The sequence below is a fragment of the Oryx dammah genome, unplaced genomic scaffold, assembly GCF_014754425.2.
Source record: "Oryx dammah isolate SB20612 unplaced genomic scaffold, SCBI_Odam_1.1 HiC_scaffold_26, whole genome shotgun sequence".
NCBI classification, from domain to species: Eukaryota; Metazoa; Chordata; class Mammalia; order Artiodactyla; family Bovidae; genus Oryx; species Oryx dammah.
Genome location: NW_024070210.1, coordinates 35162043 through 35181687, shown reverse-complemented (window position 1 = coordinate 35181687; position 19645 = coordinate 35162043). Strand labels below are relative to the sequence as shown.

At 38.0% G+C, this 19645-nt stretch overlaps 1 protein-coding gene across 2 annotated transcripts in view; it reads right to left on the bottom strand.

The window, feature by feature from the left end:
- The window catches only part of DLGAP5 (DLG associated protein 5), a 41923-nt gene extending 24489 nt beyond the window's left edge, over positions 1–17434 (bottom strand). The window contains exons 1-8 of one of the 2 annotated variants that reach the window (XM_040226390.1): positions 17290–17434; positions 14718–14956; positions 9187–9380; positions 4205–4267; positions 3059–3143; positions 2847–2966; positions 1991–2061; positions 188–462 (exon numbers count right to left, since the gene is read on the bottom strand). In XM_040226390.1, the coding sequence (XP_040082324.1) occupies positions 188–462; positions 1991–2061; positions 2847–2966; positions 3059–3143; positions 4205–4267; positions 9187–9380; positions 14718–14955 (1046 nt within the window). In that variant the 5' untranslated portion in view covers position 14956; positions 17290–17434. The remainder of the gene's footprint in view (positions 1–187; positions 463–1990; positions 2062–2846; positions 2967–3058; positions 3144–4204; positions 4268–9186; positions 9381–14717; positions 14957–17289) is intronic. The other variant, XM_040226391.1, reaches the window with a different exon arrangement.
- Positions 17435–19645: the final 2211 nt, after the last annotated feature.

Genomic DNA, 19645 nt, shown 5'->3' with positions numbered 1-19645 from the left:
TAGTAAAACTGTCTAGTACATTACTGTACCCTTCTGAAGAATTTTTTTAAAAGACCAAACTTTCATGATTTATAATTAAAATAATTTACTAACTAAACATTAACCTTTAAAAAGCACAAGACAAATTTAAGAAAGGTGATTGTTAACCATCTTAGCAAAGAATTCATTATTAACTTTAAATTCTTACACTTCTGTGTTTAATGGGGTCCAGGTATAACTGGGTGTCAAGAAAGCATTGGCACTTCTGGGAGTCATAGGTGTTACTTGATAGGTCTTCAGACCATCTAGTGGCTGAAATATAAAATCTTTAGGTGCAAAGGAATTCTTCCCTCTCATTTTTGCACTGTTTGTCTTAGATATATTTTCCATTTTTGATAAGACTCCATCTGGATTCATTCCATTTGTTGCACTGGTTTGTGAATCCAAAGTATTTTCTTCATTATCAACTTTAAAAGAAATGACCTGGATGGAAGGAAACAGAAAAGAGTGAGAATTTGTCTCCTGGAGATATAGTCAAGCCAATTTTTATAGGTCTGAAAATATTAGAGTTGAGATATGTGTCCCATGAATATAAGAAAGAAAAATAAATACAGTTGAATGTAAATATGAAATCAGTAGACCAGCTAACTAAACCATTGTTATGATCCAGAGAGAACCAATCTTCATTAAAATGACTAAATAATAGGTTTTAGGTATTACAGCAAATTATAATACATGAAAATTAAGGTGGAAAAATTACCCAACTAACAAATACCCATCTTTTTATTTAAATTATGTGGATAATTACAATGATTTGGGAATCAGAAATCCAGTGTTTATTGGACGACTATTATTGTCAAGTAACAAATCCTTTTACAATAACCTTGATTATAAATAAACTTTAGGATAAGAAAGATATTTTTCAGTGTGACACAGTGAGATTAATGTGAAGCTTATTTTCTTTGTCAATTTAATTATTTGTTTTTTTTTTTAAAGATGCTAGTTTTAGGCATGAAACATAATGATTTGATATTTATATGTATCGCAAAGTTATCTAGACAATAAGTCTATCAACATCTGTCACCATACATAGTTACAATGTCTTTTCTTATGATGAGAATCTTATGACCTATATCCTCTTAACAACTTTCAAATATACAACACAGTATTATTAACCATAGTCACCATGTTGGTTTATTATATCCCCAGACCAAACTTACTTTGTAACTGGAAGTTTGTAACTTTTGACAACCTTTACACATTTCACCCACCCATACAAGCAAAATTTTTAGAGGATTTTATTCTGATTTTTAATTTTCAGTTAAAAATCTAGCCACATTTCTTTTTTTTTTAATTTTTAAGTTTTTAACTGGAGTATAATTACTTTACAATGTTGTATCAGTTTCTGCTGTACAACATAGCCACATTTCTTATACTTCGGTATAACTTTCTTTTTTAAGGTTAAGGAATTATAGCATTGATTATAAACCAAGGCATTGGGGCCTCAAAATGATGACTCTTTTCTGAAGACCCTATAAGGTACTATGCTAGACACTGTCAGAAACATTAGAGTACTTAGTTCTTAAAACTACTCTTATGTAGGTATTATCTGTTGGAGTTGGGAAAACAAATTCATAACTTGCCCAAGGTTATACAACTAATAGGACAATATTCAGACTCAGGCCTAACTGAATCCAGAGTCAAAACATTTCACCCTACTCCATCCTCTCTCAGCTAGTTCCCACATGAAGGTTTCTGTCAGCTGCGTTTCTATCACTTTTCTCTATTTCCTGTTAACCAAATTATGCTTTCTCTGACTATAAAACTCTGAGGATAAGACATCTGAAAAACAACAAGTAAAGCCTCCTGATGCTTCTTTATGGTTCAAGAGGTTTCAAGGCACATGGCAAGTCAACTTCTTGAAGCAGTTCTATATGCTTAATTTCCATTTAATGAAAGTAGCAATGAGACTTTCAAAGTATCTAGAGATAAACAGATGTTTATACTCTACCTTGTCAGGTTTTGTTCCTATCTTTTTGGCAGGTTTTCCTTGATTTGGTGCCTTTCTGTCTGCTTCATTATCTAAAATAAAAGTGAAATAAGACACCCATTTTAACTAGATTAAAAAATTCTGCATTAAAAGTACAAGTTAAAAAAAAATACTAGGTAATTTGGGAAAGGAAAAAAGGCGTAATAGAAATGTACAGCTTAAAGGACATTATGATTAAAAATCATATTAGAAAACAGGATAGAAACAGATGAAATTTCCTGTTTCAAGTATAGGCCATCTGTTTTCAAAACCAAACAAAACAAAAGGTGTTAAGGTATTTTACCTTTTGCCTCTAAATATAAAATACATATTTATTATAGAAAATTAGAAAAAATTGTAAAAAGCACAAAACCAAAAATTTTTCTAAAGTTTACATTACTCAGTGGTAATCACTGTTGACACTTAAGAATATGTTTTTAAAAGTTTACATACATATTTCATTATAGAATTTTGATCATACTGTTCAGGGTTTTACCTGTTTCTCTTTGCCCACTTAATATCATTAACTATATCATTAAGTGTTTTTTCACACCTTTCTTACATAATTACACTTCAATCCACCAAATGGATGGACTATTATTGGGGCTATTAATTTTTTACTTTGAATCACTGCTTACACCAATTCAGCATTTCAACATTAGAGCACCCACTGTGTGCTAACATGATATCAGGGCACAAAACCTGCTTTCAGGAGTTAGAATCTCCCATTTCCTCCTGTCCTACTCAAAGAAGTAGAAGGATCTTAAAAACTGAACACAAAAACCCTCAAGGATCAAAACAATCCTAGTTCAGTCACTGATCAAGAAATTGTTCTTACCATTAATAGCCCTTGTCTCTGGCTTTCTTGCTGCTGTAGATGGGATTTCTTTGACAATCTGCTTTGCTGCTTGAGTAGATGATCGAGTCAGTCTCACTGGCAGCATTACAGGTTGTACAGCTGCGGGGGAAAAAAAATAAAACCGATTGCTTTTGGTGGTTTTAAATTATTGTGGCAATATCAGAACTTACAAAAATTGCTAATACTTCTACCTTTTTTCTCTTTGTCCAACACTTTCTTCTCAGAAGTCTGTCTTTGACTAGGTCGGATTGCTCGAACATCAATCACATTTTCACTCTATTTAAAAGATAAGGTATTAATTAGGTGATTTAATTGCACAATGAACCAAACCACCACATTTTTAAGGTGTAAACTGACATCTCATTTGAAATCTGATACTGTAAAGGAACCAGCAAAAAATCCACTACCCTAAATGAGATGAAGAAACAAGTTTTCCATTACATAAATTTCCTAACAAACTTTTTCAGAATCCCAGAATTTAGAAAAACTATCAAAAAAATAACTGACTATATAATCTTCTGAGACTCCTTAAATGCAACAGGTATCTTTTTATCTAGAAAATTCCTCTCCTGGAAGAAAGATCTTCCCCACAACTCACTCTTCTACTTCTTGAAAGACTGCATTTAAACTGCCACCAACTCAGTGAGGCATGATCAAAATTCTACCCTATACCTACTTCAAAACTCTCCAGCTCCGTTCTTTCTTTTCTTTCATCTCCCCCATAATACTTTTGACCATCTGACACACTACATGGTTCTTTTTTTTTTTTTTTAACACTATCTCTTATGTAAAGTCCTTGAAAATAGGAAATTTTGTTTGTTTTATTCACTATTATATCCTAGAGCCTAGAACGTGACAGTCACTCAAATTCAGTGACTACCTGAAACAGCTTCCTGACCTGACAAAGCAGCACACTCTTTTTCTCCCTGCCCACTTGACTTCAGTAATCCTCCTAGCAACTTTATCCAAAACAGTGTTTTGAAGACCCATAAATTTATAAAACTCACCCTATGTGCTTTATATTTCTATGTGCGCTTCATGGTGACATGGGATACATAATAAAAGCCCAGTAAATAAACGAAAAAGAATGTGCCAGAGTTTAGTATAGATCTCATAAAGGATGTCTGTGCAAAGTATTCTAAGTGACTGCTTCCTTGGCATGTAGCCAAATCTGCTCTGTCACCATATAGCAGCATCTATTTTGGTACTATTAACTCTGGTAAAACAATCACTATTGCTTAAAGCTGACATTAAACTAAAAATAAATTTACTTACTCAGAAAAAAAAGTACAATTTGTCATTTTAGTAACAGTGACCTACTAAACTACCAACTATACCTTAGTCAGCTCCACTTGGTTTCTGGCCTTTGACCTTGTAATCCGTACAGAAGATGGAACATCCTTAAAACAGTCAAAAGAAGATAAAGTTTTAAAAATATATTAAATAAACTGCAAAATTTATTCCCATAAAGCTCCCATTTTATATATTTATTTTTGAGTGGCTGCATAGCATGCCATGTGGGATCCTAGTTCCCTGACCAGGGGTCAAACCCTCACCTCCTGAAATGGAAGCTCGGAGTCTTAATCCCTGGAATCCCAGGGAAGTCCAAAGTTCTCATTTTAAAGTTATAAATAAAAAATATTTATATTTTAAATTTATATTTTTATATTAATCATTTACGGCTAAAGATACTTGCTAACTTACTGTTTTCTTTTCTTTCTTTTTTTTTTTTTTAACTTTTGTGGGTTTTTTTGGTCATGCTGCACAGCTTGCAGGAACTTAGCTCCCTGAAAAGGGATTGTATCCCAGCCCCAGCAGTGAAAGCACCGAGTTCTAACCACTGGACTGGCAGGGAACTCCCTAAATTACTGTGTTTTTTTTTTTTTTTCTGGTTCTAGTTTGATTTAAAATATGTTTAATTTAATAGCTTCAAAACTTACTCATATTTTTCAATGAGGAAAGAGAAGAAATTTCAAAGCATATTTTCCATATTAGGATCCTCATTAGTATGATTAGCTGGACATATATGGAATGGGGTAGATGAACAAACTGGGAAGATTCCCTGGAGTAGGAAATGGCAACCTGCTCCAGTGTTCTTGTCTGGAAAATTCCATGGACACAGGAGCCGGGAGGACGACAATCCATGTGGTCACAAAGAGTCACACACAGCTAAGTGACTGAGCACACAGATGAACAAACTTGAGTGTTAGGATCTTCTTTTGTTGTTTATGAAAAGATACTGTATAGCTTACTTCCCTAGCTTTGACAATTTGCCTTCAAATCTCATGATTACACAGCTGTTCATTGTCAGTAAGAAAATGGAGACCTGATCAAAAAATGTGGGAAAAATTGAGGCAAAAGACTGATTAAAAAATTATAAGGTATTTATTAACTCTATAAAATTTCTTAAGAAGCATAATCAGACTTCTCTAGATGAGAAATCATTTTTCTTCTCCAAATCTCAATGAAAACCTAGTGCTAAAGAAATTAGGCTTTTCTTAACAGTACTTAAAAAGATTAAAATTCAGCAATGGCTATTGCCTAAACAAAATGAAGAACAATTATTGACTCCTCACTGAATCATACTATTTAACACAATGATGGGTCTCTTGTTTCTCTTACACATATTTCTTATCATATTTTAAAAGTTGTTTACGGTGTAGACCAATGAATGGCATCCTATATATTCTTGAAAAGACAGCTTAAATCTAATCCCTTCCAAGATGTCTTCTCTGATGTTCCTCCAATGCAAACAGTCTCTCCTTCCTCTAATATATAGAACATATTTATCTATATCTTTCCACTTGAACTACATTCTATTAATTTTGGTCTCTTCTACATTATCCTAAGATCATACAGAGTAAATAATCAAAGATCTGTCAAATGAATTATTGAGATTCATGAGGCCTAAAAAAGAAGCAGTATCTTGGGGCTTTATATTATTCAATTCTTACTTAAATCAGTATTAAATGAGTATATAGTCAATGAGTTCATTTATATGTATCTTTAAATTGCAAACCACCAATGTCTACCTAATCTACAGTCCAACTGATCTGTTCAAATTTCATCTTTTTTTTTTTTTTTAAGGTTTTAAATTTACTTTTTAACTGGAGGAAACTGATTTAAAATGTTGGTTTCTGCCATACAACAATCATAATTATATATACACACATACATATATCTCCTCTCCCTCGTGAGCCTCCCTTCTCTAGGTCGTCACAGCGCCTGGCTGGGCTCCCTGGCTTATACAGCCACTCCCCACCAGCTATCTCTTTCACACGTGACCGTGTATATACGCCAATGCTACTTTCTCAGTTCATCCCACCCTCTCCTTCCCCTGCTGTGTCCACAAGTCCGTTCTCTACATCTGTGTCTCCAATCCTTCCCAGCAAACAGGTTCATCAGTACCATTTTTCTAGATTCCATAGAAATGCATTAATATATTTGTTTTCTCTTTCTGACTTACTTCATTCTGTATAATAAGCTCTTGTTACCTCACTACCACTGACTCAAATCCACCCCTTTTTATGGCTGAGTAATACTTCATTGTATATACCTGTACCACATTTTCTTTATCCTTTCATCTGTCAATGGTCATCTAAGTCACTTTGTGGCTATTGTAAACAGTGCTGCAATGAACGCTGGGGTATATGTCAAACTTCATCCTTGACTTACTCATCATTCTCTTTACATCGCCCCTCCCCTTAGCATTTATTCTCTTGCCATTTAATCAGTCCTTGTCAACATATCGCTGCCCACTTGAAGCTATTCTCTAGACCTTACTCAGATAATTGTACATATTCTTACTGGAGTGGTTTCATTTAGTCCTACAGCTTAAACTCCTAATATTACATCCTAAATCCACATCTTAGCATGAATCTCTAGCCTGATTTCCAAATAGGATTTTTTTTAAAAGGTTATTAATATTCACCCACTTACGCTTATTCCTTTTCTTGCCTTCCTCATCTCTTTTAGCAGTAGCGAAGTTTGTAATATTATTTTTTTCCCCATACATTCTTTCTTTAAAATTTATTTTTAATCAGAAGGTAACTGCTTTACATTGATGTGTTGGTCTCTGCCATACAACATGAATCAGCTATATGTATATGCATATCCCCTTCCTCTTAAGCCTCCCTCCCACCGCACTCTCCCGTCCAGCCTCTAGTTTATCACAAAGCACCAGGCTGAGTTCCCTGTGTTCCACAGCAACCTTCTACTAGCTATCTACTTTATACATGGTAATGTATACATTTCAATGCTCCTCTCTCAATTCATCCCCCCGTTTTCTTCCCCTGCTGTGTCTGCAGTCTGTTCTCTGCACCTGCATCTTTATTCCTGCCCTGAAAATAGGTTCATCTGTATCATTTTTCTAGCAATCCCCCTAATGGGCATATACCCTGAGAAAACTATAATTCAGAAAGACACATGTACCCCAGCATTCACTGAAGCACTTAATTACAACAGCCAGGACATGAAAGCAACCTAGATGTCCATCGACAGATGAATGGATTAAGAAGTTATGGTACCTATATACAATGAAATAATAGTCAATCATAAAATAAACATGAACTTGAGTTAGTTGAACTGAGGTGGACAAACCTAGAGCCTTTTATAAAACTTGTATTATTGCTCAAACTATTATCTTCAGAACAATCATCTTTAACTCTTCAACTTCCTTTACCCCTTACTACTTACTTGAGGTCAGCAGTCCTGTCAAATTTATCTCTTAAGATGTCTTATATGACACCTGTTAGAAAGGCCATTATCAAAAAGACAAGAAATAATAAGCATTGGTGAGGATATGAAGAAAAGGGAGCCCTACTACACTGTTGTTAATGTAAACTGGTGTAGCCTCTATGGAAAAAGTATGGAAGACCCTCAAAAAATTAAAACTAGAACTACCATATGATCCAGCATTTCCAATTCTGGGTACTTATCCAGAGGAAATGAAAACACTGACTCAAAAAGATACATGTACCCCCGTGTACACTACAGCATTATTTATAATAGCCAAGTGTCCATCAATGGATGAGTGAACAAAGAAACTAATAGTCCATTTGTGTGTGTTTAATATTATTCAGCCATGAAAAAAGAAGGAAATGTTGCCTTTTGTGACAACATGAATGGACACTGAGGGCATTATGCTAAGTGAAATAAGTCAGACAAAGACAAATACTATATGACCTTACTTATATTCGGAAGTTTAAACAAATAATAATAAAAAACCCAACCTCCTAGATAAAGAACAGACTGGTGGGGGGCTTCCCTGAGGGTCCAGTGGCTAAGACTCTGTGTCCCCAATGCAGGGGTCCCAGGTGTGATCCCTGGTCAGGGAACTAGATCTGGCATGCCACTGGTAAGAGTTGGAATGCCACAACTGAAGATCTCACATGCCACAGCAAAGATCAACAACCTTGCATGTGCCATAACTAAAGACCTGGTGCAGCCAAATAAATTAATTGAAACTTAAAAAAAAAAAAAAAGAACAGACTGGTGGTTGCCAGAGGTGCAGGTTGGGCAAAAAGGGTGAATATGGGCAAAAAGGGTGAATATATTCAAAAAGTACAAACTTCCAGTTTCAAAAATAAGTCAGTCCTGGGAATATAGTATTCAGCATGGTGACTGCAATTAATAATACTATACTGTATGTTTGAGCATTGTAGAGTAGACCGTATATGTTCTCATCATGAGAAAAAAATTTTTGTAACTATGTGTGGTGATAGATGTTAACTAGACTAATTACGGTGGTCATCTTATAACGTATACAAATAATGACTCATTATGTTGCACACCTGAAATTAATGTCAATTATATCTCAGGAAAAATGATGTCTTAAACCTACTTCTTGTTTTTAAACCAACGGCCCAGTCCACTTATCTCATTTCTCCTTATCTATGTATAGAGAATAGTCATAATATATGGTTCACAACTGGTCTTCCCATCTATAAAAGCTTGCCTTTCTAGACTATAATCCTCAAGGCAAGGTAATCTTCCTGAATATTAGTTTGATAATGGTACAATCTCATTTATAAGCCTCCCTTAACTCTGCATATCTCATGAGGTAAATATTCTGGCACAGCATTCACTGTTTAGCCTGACTCTACCAGGTTTTTTCCAATCTCTCCCCTGGTTTTATCCAATCTCAACCTACCAGCAGTTACATCAAGAGACTCTGTTTTCATCTTCAGAGTTACTATGATGTCATTCCCACCCCTATCAACTAGGGGACTCAGGGAAATGATTATTTTAGTCATCTAATCTCTTAAAGAAAATACCAGTTAAAAGCAACTATTTCTCTGTATCAAGTTAGGATACTAACCTTTTTTGGCTCAGCTTTCATAGCCTTCTGGTTTGAGAAAAGAAAACAAGGCAAATCAGGTCTATAAAGACCCACTTTAAATACTCCTCGTTTAGTTTTCTCTCTCTGCTCTTTCAATTTTTGAAGTTGTTTTTCTTCTTTGTATTTTTGGAGCATCTGTTTTCGTTGATCAAAGACAACAGTTTTTGTTGACTCTAAGTAGGAAAAAAGAAAAAACAGTATATAAAATATTTCAGATAGAAAGTTAGGCAAATATCTTAACTTCTAACTTCAACTGTTGCTAAGAAGTGCTTTTAGTAACTTCTTGTTAATTCCTTAGTCCTTCAATTTATTTCCAACTCTGTTTTAAAATTCCTATTTCTTTTGACTTCACTTGTTCAAATATCTAATTGCTTGCTATGTACTAGGGATGTATTACTTCCCTTTTAAATTAGTTAACTTCTATGACAGCCAGACTCCAAGCTGACGTCCAGGGATTCTTGCCTCTGGCAGCCATGTCTTGTGTCATCCCCTGCCGTCTGAACAGGGCCGACCCGTGTGACCAAGAAAGTACTGTGGAAATGATGGAGAACAACTCCATGCCTGTGCAGGTTAGACCCTGGGTTGGGAAGATCCCCTGAAGGAGGGCATGGCAACACACTCCAGCATTCTTGCCTGGAGAATCCCCATGGACAGAGGAATCTCGAGGGCTACAGTCCACAGAGTCACAAACAGACACAACTGAAGCAACTCAGCACACACAACTTAGCATACACTCTTAGATCACTTGTTCTGGGGGGATGCCAGTGGCCACGTGGAACCGTAAGGAGACTCAGGAAGCCCCATAGAGATGTCCGCGTGACAAAGAACTAAGGCCTCTTGCCAAAAGCCAGCATCAACTTGCTGGTCACATGAACGAGTCACTTTAGAAGTGAATCCTTTACAATAATCAAACAGTATGGTAGAAGCAGATTTCCAGTCTCAGTCAAGCCCTTAGATGCATCCTGGATAACATCCTGACTGCAGTCTCCAGAACCATCTAGCCAAGCTGCACTCAAATTCCTGACCCACAAAAACTGTGTAAATTAATAAACATTTATTGTTCTAAGCCACTGAATTTTGGGGTAACTAATACTATTTCTTTCTTTTGATATTTGGGCTCCCTGTCAGTTTCTTTAGCTCAGTTTAGGTTTTCTACATAAATCTTCTTATGTTTCTTTAAACTATGACGCACTTTACAATATAACGCTTATTTAATATAATAAGGTTTGCTGAAACATTTTTATATGAAAAATATAAGTGGCTACCATATGTGAGACATTTTTAGGTAGGAAGAATAAATAAAATGTCTGCCCTTGAGGGGCTCAAGGGAACACAGTTTCAGTTTAGCATGAAATAAAAAGGAGGATGCACATAATAAAGAATTAGTACAACAGCAATCTGGAGAGATCAGATAATGCTTCCTTAAGATAGCACACCTAAAAAGGGTTCAGAGGAATAAGTAAGTGTTTGTCCCCTGGGTAAGGATTAAAAATAAATCCATACATAAATGCATAACTGAGTAAATTTACTACAAAAAGGTATATACTTAAAATGACGGAAATTTATAGTATATAAATTGGACCTTGATAAAATTGTTAAATAAAAGAAACCCCCAGGCAGAGTACAGGATATGCAAAAGCACAGATGATCAAGTGGTCAATCACCAACAAACCCCTTTATCTTTGACTTCTCTGAAGGTTCCCCTCAGCTCTTGATTGAACTGAAACCTGGCTCTCCCCTGAAGTCACTGCTTCCCTAGTTGTCCTCTCAGGAGGCTGACTGTTTTTTCTCCCACACTAGAGTATCACTGCACCTAAAGAGGAGAGACGACCTCATTGTTGGTTCCTGATTATTTCTTCTTCTTCATTTAAAGATCCCAGCTTTACATTTCGTGTCATCAGATCTAACTACCCAGTATCTCAATCTGTTTCCACGTTTGTTTCTCCTTCCTTGATGGCTTTAGCTCGTGGCTCACTGTCATTGTCTCCATCACTATTCTTGCACAAATCTTGATGACTCATCCAGTACCCTAGCTTCTCAATTCTTAGGTGTTCTTTCTTCCAGTGATCTTTCTTCCACTGTATCTCAGGTACCCATTCCTACGATCACACCCATACTAGTACTTCAACCTTTCTCATGTCATGGCACACATAAAATAATATTCACAGACCACACTGCTTGTGGTCAAATGCAACTAACCAGCCAAAGAGAGAGAGGTCTGATCAATCCAGGCCCTGCCAGAAACTTCAAGGGCTCAGAGGACCAATTTCCTGTCACACCCGTATTCATTCATGAGATAACCAGGCACTTGAGACCTCATTATTATGAGGTCTCTTTATGTCCTTCATCAGCCCAATTTTAAGAAATCCACTCTCTGATTACCATATCTTATCTTTCCAACAATTCTTTGGCTCCACCAGGACGTACCTACGTGCTCCTGATCTACGATCATATTTTCACCGTCTTTCACCTCCCTCACATCAAGTGTTTTCATATCCAATTTAGAGTCCATGATTTATCATCATAATCACTACTTCAACTTTTTGGCCCCTCTCACACTCTGGCAAAATCCCAATTCCAATTAAAGGCCTCTCTTCGTCTACTTCCCACCTGCAATGCGCAAATGAATATGGCTGGAACAGCACACAAAATGCATGCTACTTCTTTCCTTTCTACAGTTGACTCTCCATATTCCTGGGTTCCACAGCCGCAGATTCATCCAACTGCATACGGAAAATATTCAGGAAAAAAAAAATTCCAGGGGATTTCCTAGCACTCCAGTGGTTAAGAATCTATCCTACAATGCAGGGGATGCAGGTTTGAACCTTGGTCAGGGAACTAGATCCCACATGCCACATCTAAGATCCCATATGCTGCAAGGAAGATTGAAGACTGAGTGCCACAGGTAAGACTTGGCACTGCCAAACAAATAAATATTTAAAAAACCAAAATACCATGTATAAATTGGCAACACCTGAATTTATACATCTAGCTCAGACTTCTCCTCTGAACTCATCTTGGATATCCAACTACCTTTTCAAAATCTCTTTTAAATCTAATAAGAATCTTCAGTTTAACACATGTAAAACTGAACTCTCAATCTTACCACTCCCCCAGTCTTTACAATTTAGTAAATGGCCACTTCATATTTTTAGGTGCTCAGGCCAAAAACTTTGGAATCATCTTGATTCCTCTTTCTTACTCATCTATATTTATTTAACTTTTTGGCCACTCAGCATGTGGGATCTTAGTTCTCTTACCAGGGATCGAACCTTCACCCCCTGCAGTGGAAGAGTGGAGTTTGAACCACTGAACCTCCAGGGAAGTTTCCTTGACTTCTCTTTATCAACCCCTACATTGAATCCATTAAGAAATCGTATTGGTTCAACCCTCAAAATACATTCAGAATTCAACCAACTATTTTTGCTGCTACCACTCTGGCTTCCCTGGTGGTTCAGACAGTAAACAATCTGCCTGCAATGCAGGAAACCCAGGTTCAGTCCCTGGGTCAGGAAGATACCTGGCGAAGGAAATGGCAACCCGCTCCAGTATTCTTGCCTGGAGAATTCCAAGGACAGAGGAGCCTAGTGGGCTATAGTCCATGGGGTCGCCAAGAGTTGGACATGACTGAGCGACTAACACTTTCACACTTTCACCACTGTGGTCAACCATGTACTAAATTATTACAACAGTCTTCAAGCTGGTCTCTTTGTGGCTATGCTTGCCACCCCACAATCTATTCTCAACACAGTAGCCAACGAGATGCCTTTAAATCATAAATCAGAGAAACACTCATTAACCCATTAAACATTTCATATTTCAGAGTAAAAGCCAATGTCCTTATAATAATAAGGCCATCAGGGCTCTATGGGAACTTGCTTGCTTTCTCCAGCCATGCTTCCCTATTCACTTTCTCTGGAACACACCTGGCCCACTCCTACCTCTGCTGCTGCTGCTAAGTCGCTTCAGTCCTGTCTGACTCTGTGCGACCCCATAGATGGCAGCCCACCAGGCTCCCCCGTGCCTGGGGTTCTCCAGGCAAGAACACTAGAGTGGGTTGCCATTTCCTTCTCCAATGCATGAAAGTGAAAAGTGAAAGTGAAGTCATTCAGTCTTGTCCAACTCTTCGCGACCCCATGAACTGCAGCCCACCAGGCTCCTCCGCCTATGGGATTCTCCAGGCAAGAGTACTGGAGTGTTGCCATTGCCTTCTCCGACTCCTACCTCTATGCCTTTGCAAATGAGGAATAAAAGACACTTTAATAGTACACTGACAAAGTTAAATTTCATTTGAAAGATTTTGGCCGAGGAATGAAGTGTTTGAGAGGGTCCAAGTAGAAGCAAAAAGACAACTCAGAAGGCAATAACATCACCTCTTCTCACAGAAAATGTCAGTTCTTTCTTCAAAGTCCATCTTATTCAGTTCTATGACCCAGTTTTCATTTCCTCTGAACTCCTAACAGATGTTATCCTTTACTCTATCCCTCTCAACAACCAACCCACTTCCTATGATCTTCAAACATAAACCATCACTTCATCTCAAAAACAAAAACGCTACAACATATTAATCCAATTCTTTTCTCTCACTTTCTTTTAGACTCACAAAAATGACAAATCTAGCAGAGAAAGTTTTAACCCACCCCTCCTTTTTACAGAAGCAATTAAGCTTTATGTGTTGAGTGTCTTGTGTGTGTCAAGCATTACACTGGTTCTGGAAAAACAATAAAAACTGAAGCAGTGAACACTTCGAATAATGTGACATCTCATTTCTCTATAAAACTTGTAAGACTATCTCTCTGCTATTTCTTCAAACTTCATCTTTGCTTTGTTTCACTGCAATCTAGCTCCTAGTACCTGCTATATAAACACACCTAAATAGGAGTCCAATGACTCATTCTGCAAATGCATGCCACTCTCCAGTTCTCTTCCTTCTATTCTATAGTATCTCTTGCCTTCTAAGACACTCATTTTTATTATCTTTATCTTTTGCTGAGACCATTCCTTTCTTTTTTAATTGGTTCTTCCCCTCCTAACCACCCCAAATCCTTCTAGGAAAACTACAGGGATGAATACTTTGATTTAGTATCCTTACTTTGTGGATACTTCAATCAAGCATATCCATATTTATTTTTAATTGCAGCATGCAAATTCTCATAATCGGTTATATTTTTATATAACCCTTATCAACTTATCTTGTTAATGTTTATCTTACCTAAGCTCTAGAAGTAAGAAATTAGGATTCCTATAAGGCCATATAGGTAAAAAATGTTATAATATTCCATAGGTGAAAGGCGTTAGCCTAGATAGGGATGTTCAGTCTTTGCTTGAAATAGGCAGTACTTAATTGTAGAAAACACAGTTATTTAGAATGTTATTTCAAAACTCCATTCTTCTGGTCAGGGTTTTTTTAAACCTCAGATATTAATACTCTCGGGTAATAATACTCAGGTAATAATACTCTCAGATATTACTCTTCAAAGCACTTGAAATTACAATCAACCTTTACTTACTTGGCTTGATACTGGCCTTTTCTGGAACAAGCTCTTGAGATGTCTCATCTAATTCAAGAAGACTTCTACTTTCCAAGGTTGGAATGTTGACATCTTTCAAACCAAAGTGTCTATTTCGTTCATATTCCTTATGTCTGTTTTCTTTCTGAGACAGTGATTTTCTATGAGCAATTTTAGTTCTAATCATGTCAGTACTTAAATCCTTTCTGTGCCGACTGGCAAAATGTGATGAAGACATCCTGTCAGGAAAAAGAGAGAAAGACCAACTTACGTGGAATTTCATTTTATATTTTAAAAACTCAAGATTCCAGTTCACTTCCTATACCACTTCAGAGCTTTCTGAAATAAAAATGTTAAAATACAAAATGGAATATACATGTGACTTAAAGTGGGAAGAAAGTTATCAAAAGAGAAGATGCTACAAACTTTTTGGGGTTCTGAATAGGAACTTGTTTGACAGGTGAAGTGAAGTCCAGAAGCCAGGGTCTGGAATATAAACAAGAGATTCTAGGCTTACCATAGAGAACACTGCAAAATATATGAAGTAAAGGTGAAAACAGGTGAAAAAGTAAACAAAGGACAGTATACAGAATAGTTGCCTTAACCTTCCCCTGATGAATGCAGGCAGCCTAGCACTTTTTCTCAACCCAGAAGACAAAAAAAAAAAAACAACCCACAAGATGTCTATTATATAGTTAGAGAAGATAAATAGGCAGTCAAATATGAGACTGAGAAAAAAGGGTTTCCAGAAGTACCATAATGATGTAGAAGGATAACCATATGCTTGCTTTGGTTAGACAGAATAAAATTCTTTTAGCTATATAAGAAGTCATATCGTTTATTTGGCATATACTCTTTGCTTAGAAAGATCCCTGAGAATGTATTGAAGTAAAACAAGAGAGAACAAGAAAGATGATGTCATGGGTTCTAAGAAACTGTGGATCCAAATGAAAGTGAAAGTGAAGTCGCTCAGTCCTGTCAGACTTTTTGAGACCTCATCAACTATATAGCCTACCAGGCTCCAACTGAGGAAGAGAATAAAGGAAACTGGAAAACCTAAGAGCCTCCCTAAACAACTAGTGGAGAGAACAACTAAGCCAAATTGGAGAAAAAGGACCAATTCTCTAAAGAGTCTTGCCAACTTAAAAGAAAACGGGGCGGTGGGGGGTGGGGGGTGGGCGCAGGGAAGGATAGAAAGTCTGTCACTAGGAATTTTAAAAATATATAGGCACACAATGCTCTTCAACAACAATAACTAAGAAAGTACCCTAGAAAACTGCACATAAAAATCTGCATAAGTGAGGCAAATTAAAATGCTATTTCAAGCAATCAACAGAGTATAAAATATGAGAATTCATCTGATTTGAATGACTCATTAGAAAACATCCTGATGCTGGGAAAGATTGAAGGCAGGAGACGGGAACGACAGAGGATGAGATGGTTGGACAGTATCACCAACTCGATGGACATGAGTTTGAGGAAGCTCCAGGAGTTGGTGATGGACAGGAAAGCCTCGCAAGATGCAGTCCATGGGGTCACGAAGAGTCCGACATGACTGAGCGACTGAACTGAATGCTAAAAACATTCTCTTTTAAGGGTCCAGAGGAAGTGATAAAGAACTGTGCTTTTTATCAAGAACTTTCCTCTACTACTTTACCACTTCTCACAAATACTATGGAACACTTGCTCTCCTTGCTGCACAGCAGGCCAATGAAGGGGAGACAACGTGTAGAGGTAAGCACTTATTCCTGAGAACTGACCAAGAAGATGGCACACTAATGTCTAGGGTTCTGAACAAAGGCATTTTAATTTTAGTTTAAGAGTAAAGCAGAGGGGTAGAATTCTCTGAGGCAGGACATTATGTATGATTATAATAACAAAAGCAACGGAAAAGCAAGTCAAAGAAACAGTTCCAACCTGGAGTCAAAGTTGGCTTTTCCTGCAACAATATTAAGCAGTTATTAAAGAAAAAATAAAAATTATGTATGTTATTTAAAATACGGCATAGCACTGTACTGTACACAGCAAAGCGAGAAAGGACTAACACTAAAGGCATATTTTATTATCATCTAAATCCTAAAAGGTAGTATAACTACCCTTATACAGATGAGATAAATTAACTGCCCACATAAGCACTGTTAAAAGGTAGTGGAGATGAAATCCCCAACCCCGCAGCCCGGCTCTTCACACACATTTAAGTTCTCTCTACCCTTGACTGGAGTTTCTTCCAGCCTGAAAGTCTAGAAGGCCTTACTTAGTCTTGCTTGCCTAGGGATTGTCAACCCAAGCGTTTTTAGTTGTCTCATAATCTGTAAGGAGCTACTGGGATAAAGTTGGGGCCAAATGCCAATTACACCCCGGTGGCGAAATGCTGCTGCTACACAGATCTTCTCAACAAATATTTACTCTTCCAGAGGACTGCGTCAACAGCTTCCGGAAGGAGAGGTAATGCGGTCCTAGAAGAAGCTCCCGCAAGCGAAGTTCAGAGGGTTGCCGCCAGTCCTCGGACCCTTTTATAACTTCTAGAAAGAAGCGAACCGTGTCCTCCTCCAGCTCCCCAGCAACCACCTACCTGAGGCAGTTTCTAGCGTTAAACCTCAACCAAACTAAAAGGAACCCTCTGGGCCCGGAAGACCACCACCGCCTCCGAAGAAAGAACGTCTACAGCAAGAATCAACAAAATTCAAACTTCCCGCACAGAGCCGCTGATTGGAGGTATTTTAACCAACACTTCCGGTAAAAAGTGCCCGCCTCTTCCCCTCGACGAGACTCGCTATTGGCTCGCTCCTTGCTGAATTGATTGAAAGGCGAATGGACCATTCAAAGGGTAGGTGTGAGCGGACTCTTTGGGCGTGTCTGGGATGCTCTGTTGAAGAAGGGCGGAGCGGTGGAAGGGCTGGGCCGGCGAGAAGCGGGAGTGGCGGGTGGTTGACCGTGAGCTACGCTTGCGTCCGCTCTGCAGCTACCTGGCCCTCGCGGGTGTCGGAGAAAGGACGGATGGGGGAGAGGGGAGTCAGAGTTTGCAGGGCTTTTTGTTGTTTTTTATTTGCCCGGCTTTTTAATGTCCTTGTTTAATTACATAAATCAGCTGAACTTAATGAAATATTTTCTTCGCTTAGTTTTAAAGAAAGTTTTATTATCACACCAAATTGCTCCTTAAATCATTATTAGTTTTATTACCTGTTACTTGTCTATTTTTTCTCGTCTACTTAAAAAAATAGATATAAAGTAATTACACTCAGGAGCATAGGTTTTTTTAGTGTATAATCTGATGAGTTTTGCTAAATGTAATCAGCTGTGTAACCACCACCCAGTCAGGATATGAGAGCATTTTCAAAACCTTTGAGTTCCTCAGGCCCCATTCTAAATCTCCCAGCGTGTAGGTGCTCACTCTTCTGATTTCTGTCATCTTAAAAATAGGAGTGGTAGGGACTCTCCTGTTTGCCTTTCTCTCATTGTATTGTTTGCAAGATCCATCCCTACCTTTGCATGAATCAGCCCTGTTATTTTTATTGCTGAATAGGATGGAATGATCACTCACCTAGAGCCAGACATCCTGGGATGTGAAGTCAAGTGGGCCTTCGGAAGCATCACTAGGAACAAACTAGTGGAGATGATGGAATTCCAGTTGAGCTATTTCAAATCCTAAAAGATGATGCTGTGCAAGTGGTGCACCCACTATGCCAGCTAATTTGGAAAACTCAGCAGTGGCCACAGGACTGGAAAAGGTCAATTTTCATTCCAGTCCAAAAGAAAGGCAATGCCAAAGAATGCTCAAACTACAGCACAATCACACTCATCTCAGTATCAATATCATATCAGTTCAGTTGCTCAGCCATGGCCGACTCTTTGCAACCCCATGAACCACAGCACACCAGTCCTCCCTGTCCATCACCAACTCCCAGAGTTTACCAAAACTCATGTCCACTGAGTCAGTGATGCCATCCAACCATCTCATCCTCTCTTGTCCCCTTCTCCTCCTGACCTCAGTCTTTCCCAGCATCAGAGTCTTTTCAAATGAGTCAGCTCTTCACCTCAGGTGGCCAAAGTATGGGAGTTTCAGCTTCAACATCAGTCCTTCCAATGAACACCCAGGACCGATCTCCTTTAGGATGGACTGGTTGGATCTCCTCGCAGTCCAAGGAACTCTCAAGAGTCTTCTCCTCTCACATGCTAGCAAAGTAATGCTCAAATTTCTCCAAGCCAGGCTTCAACAGTACATGAACCATGAACTTCCAGATGTTCAAGCTGGATTTAGAAAAGGCAGAGGAATGAGAGGTCGAATTGCCAAAGTCCGTTGGATCATCAAAAAAGCAAAAGCGTTCCAGAAAAACATCTACTTCTGTTTTATTGACTATGCCAAAGCCTTTGACTGTGTGGATCACAATAAACTGTGAGAAATTCTGAGATGGGAATACCAGACCACCTGACCTGCCTCTTGAGAAAATGTATGCAGGTCAGGAAGCAACAGTTAGAACTTGACATGAAACAACAGACTGGTTCCAAATAGGGAAAGGAGTACATCAAGACTGTATATTGTCACCTTGCTTATTTAACTTATATGTAGAGTACATCATGAGAAACGCTGGGCTGGATGAAGCACACTCTGGAATCAAGATTACCGGGAGCAATATCAGTAAGCTCAGATATGCAAATGACACCACCCTTATGGCAGAAAGCGAAGGGCTAAAGGACCTTTTGATGAAAGTGAAAGAGGAGAGTGAAAAAGTTGACTTAAACCTCAACATTCAGAAAACGAAGATCATGGCATCCAGTCCCATCACTTCATGGGAAATGGGGAAACAGTGGAAACAGTGACAGATTTTATTTTGGTGAGGGGGCTCCAAAATCACTGCAGATGGTGACTACAGCCATGAAATTAAAAGATGCTTGCTCCTTGGAAGAAGAGTTATGACCAACCTAGACAG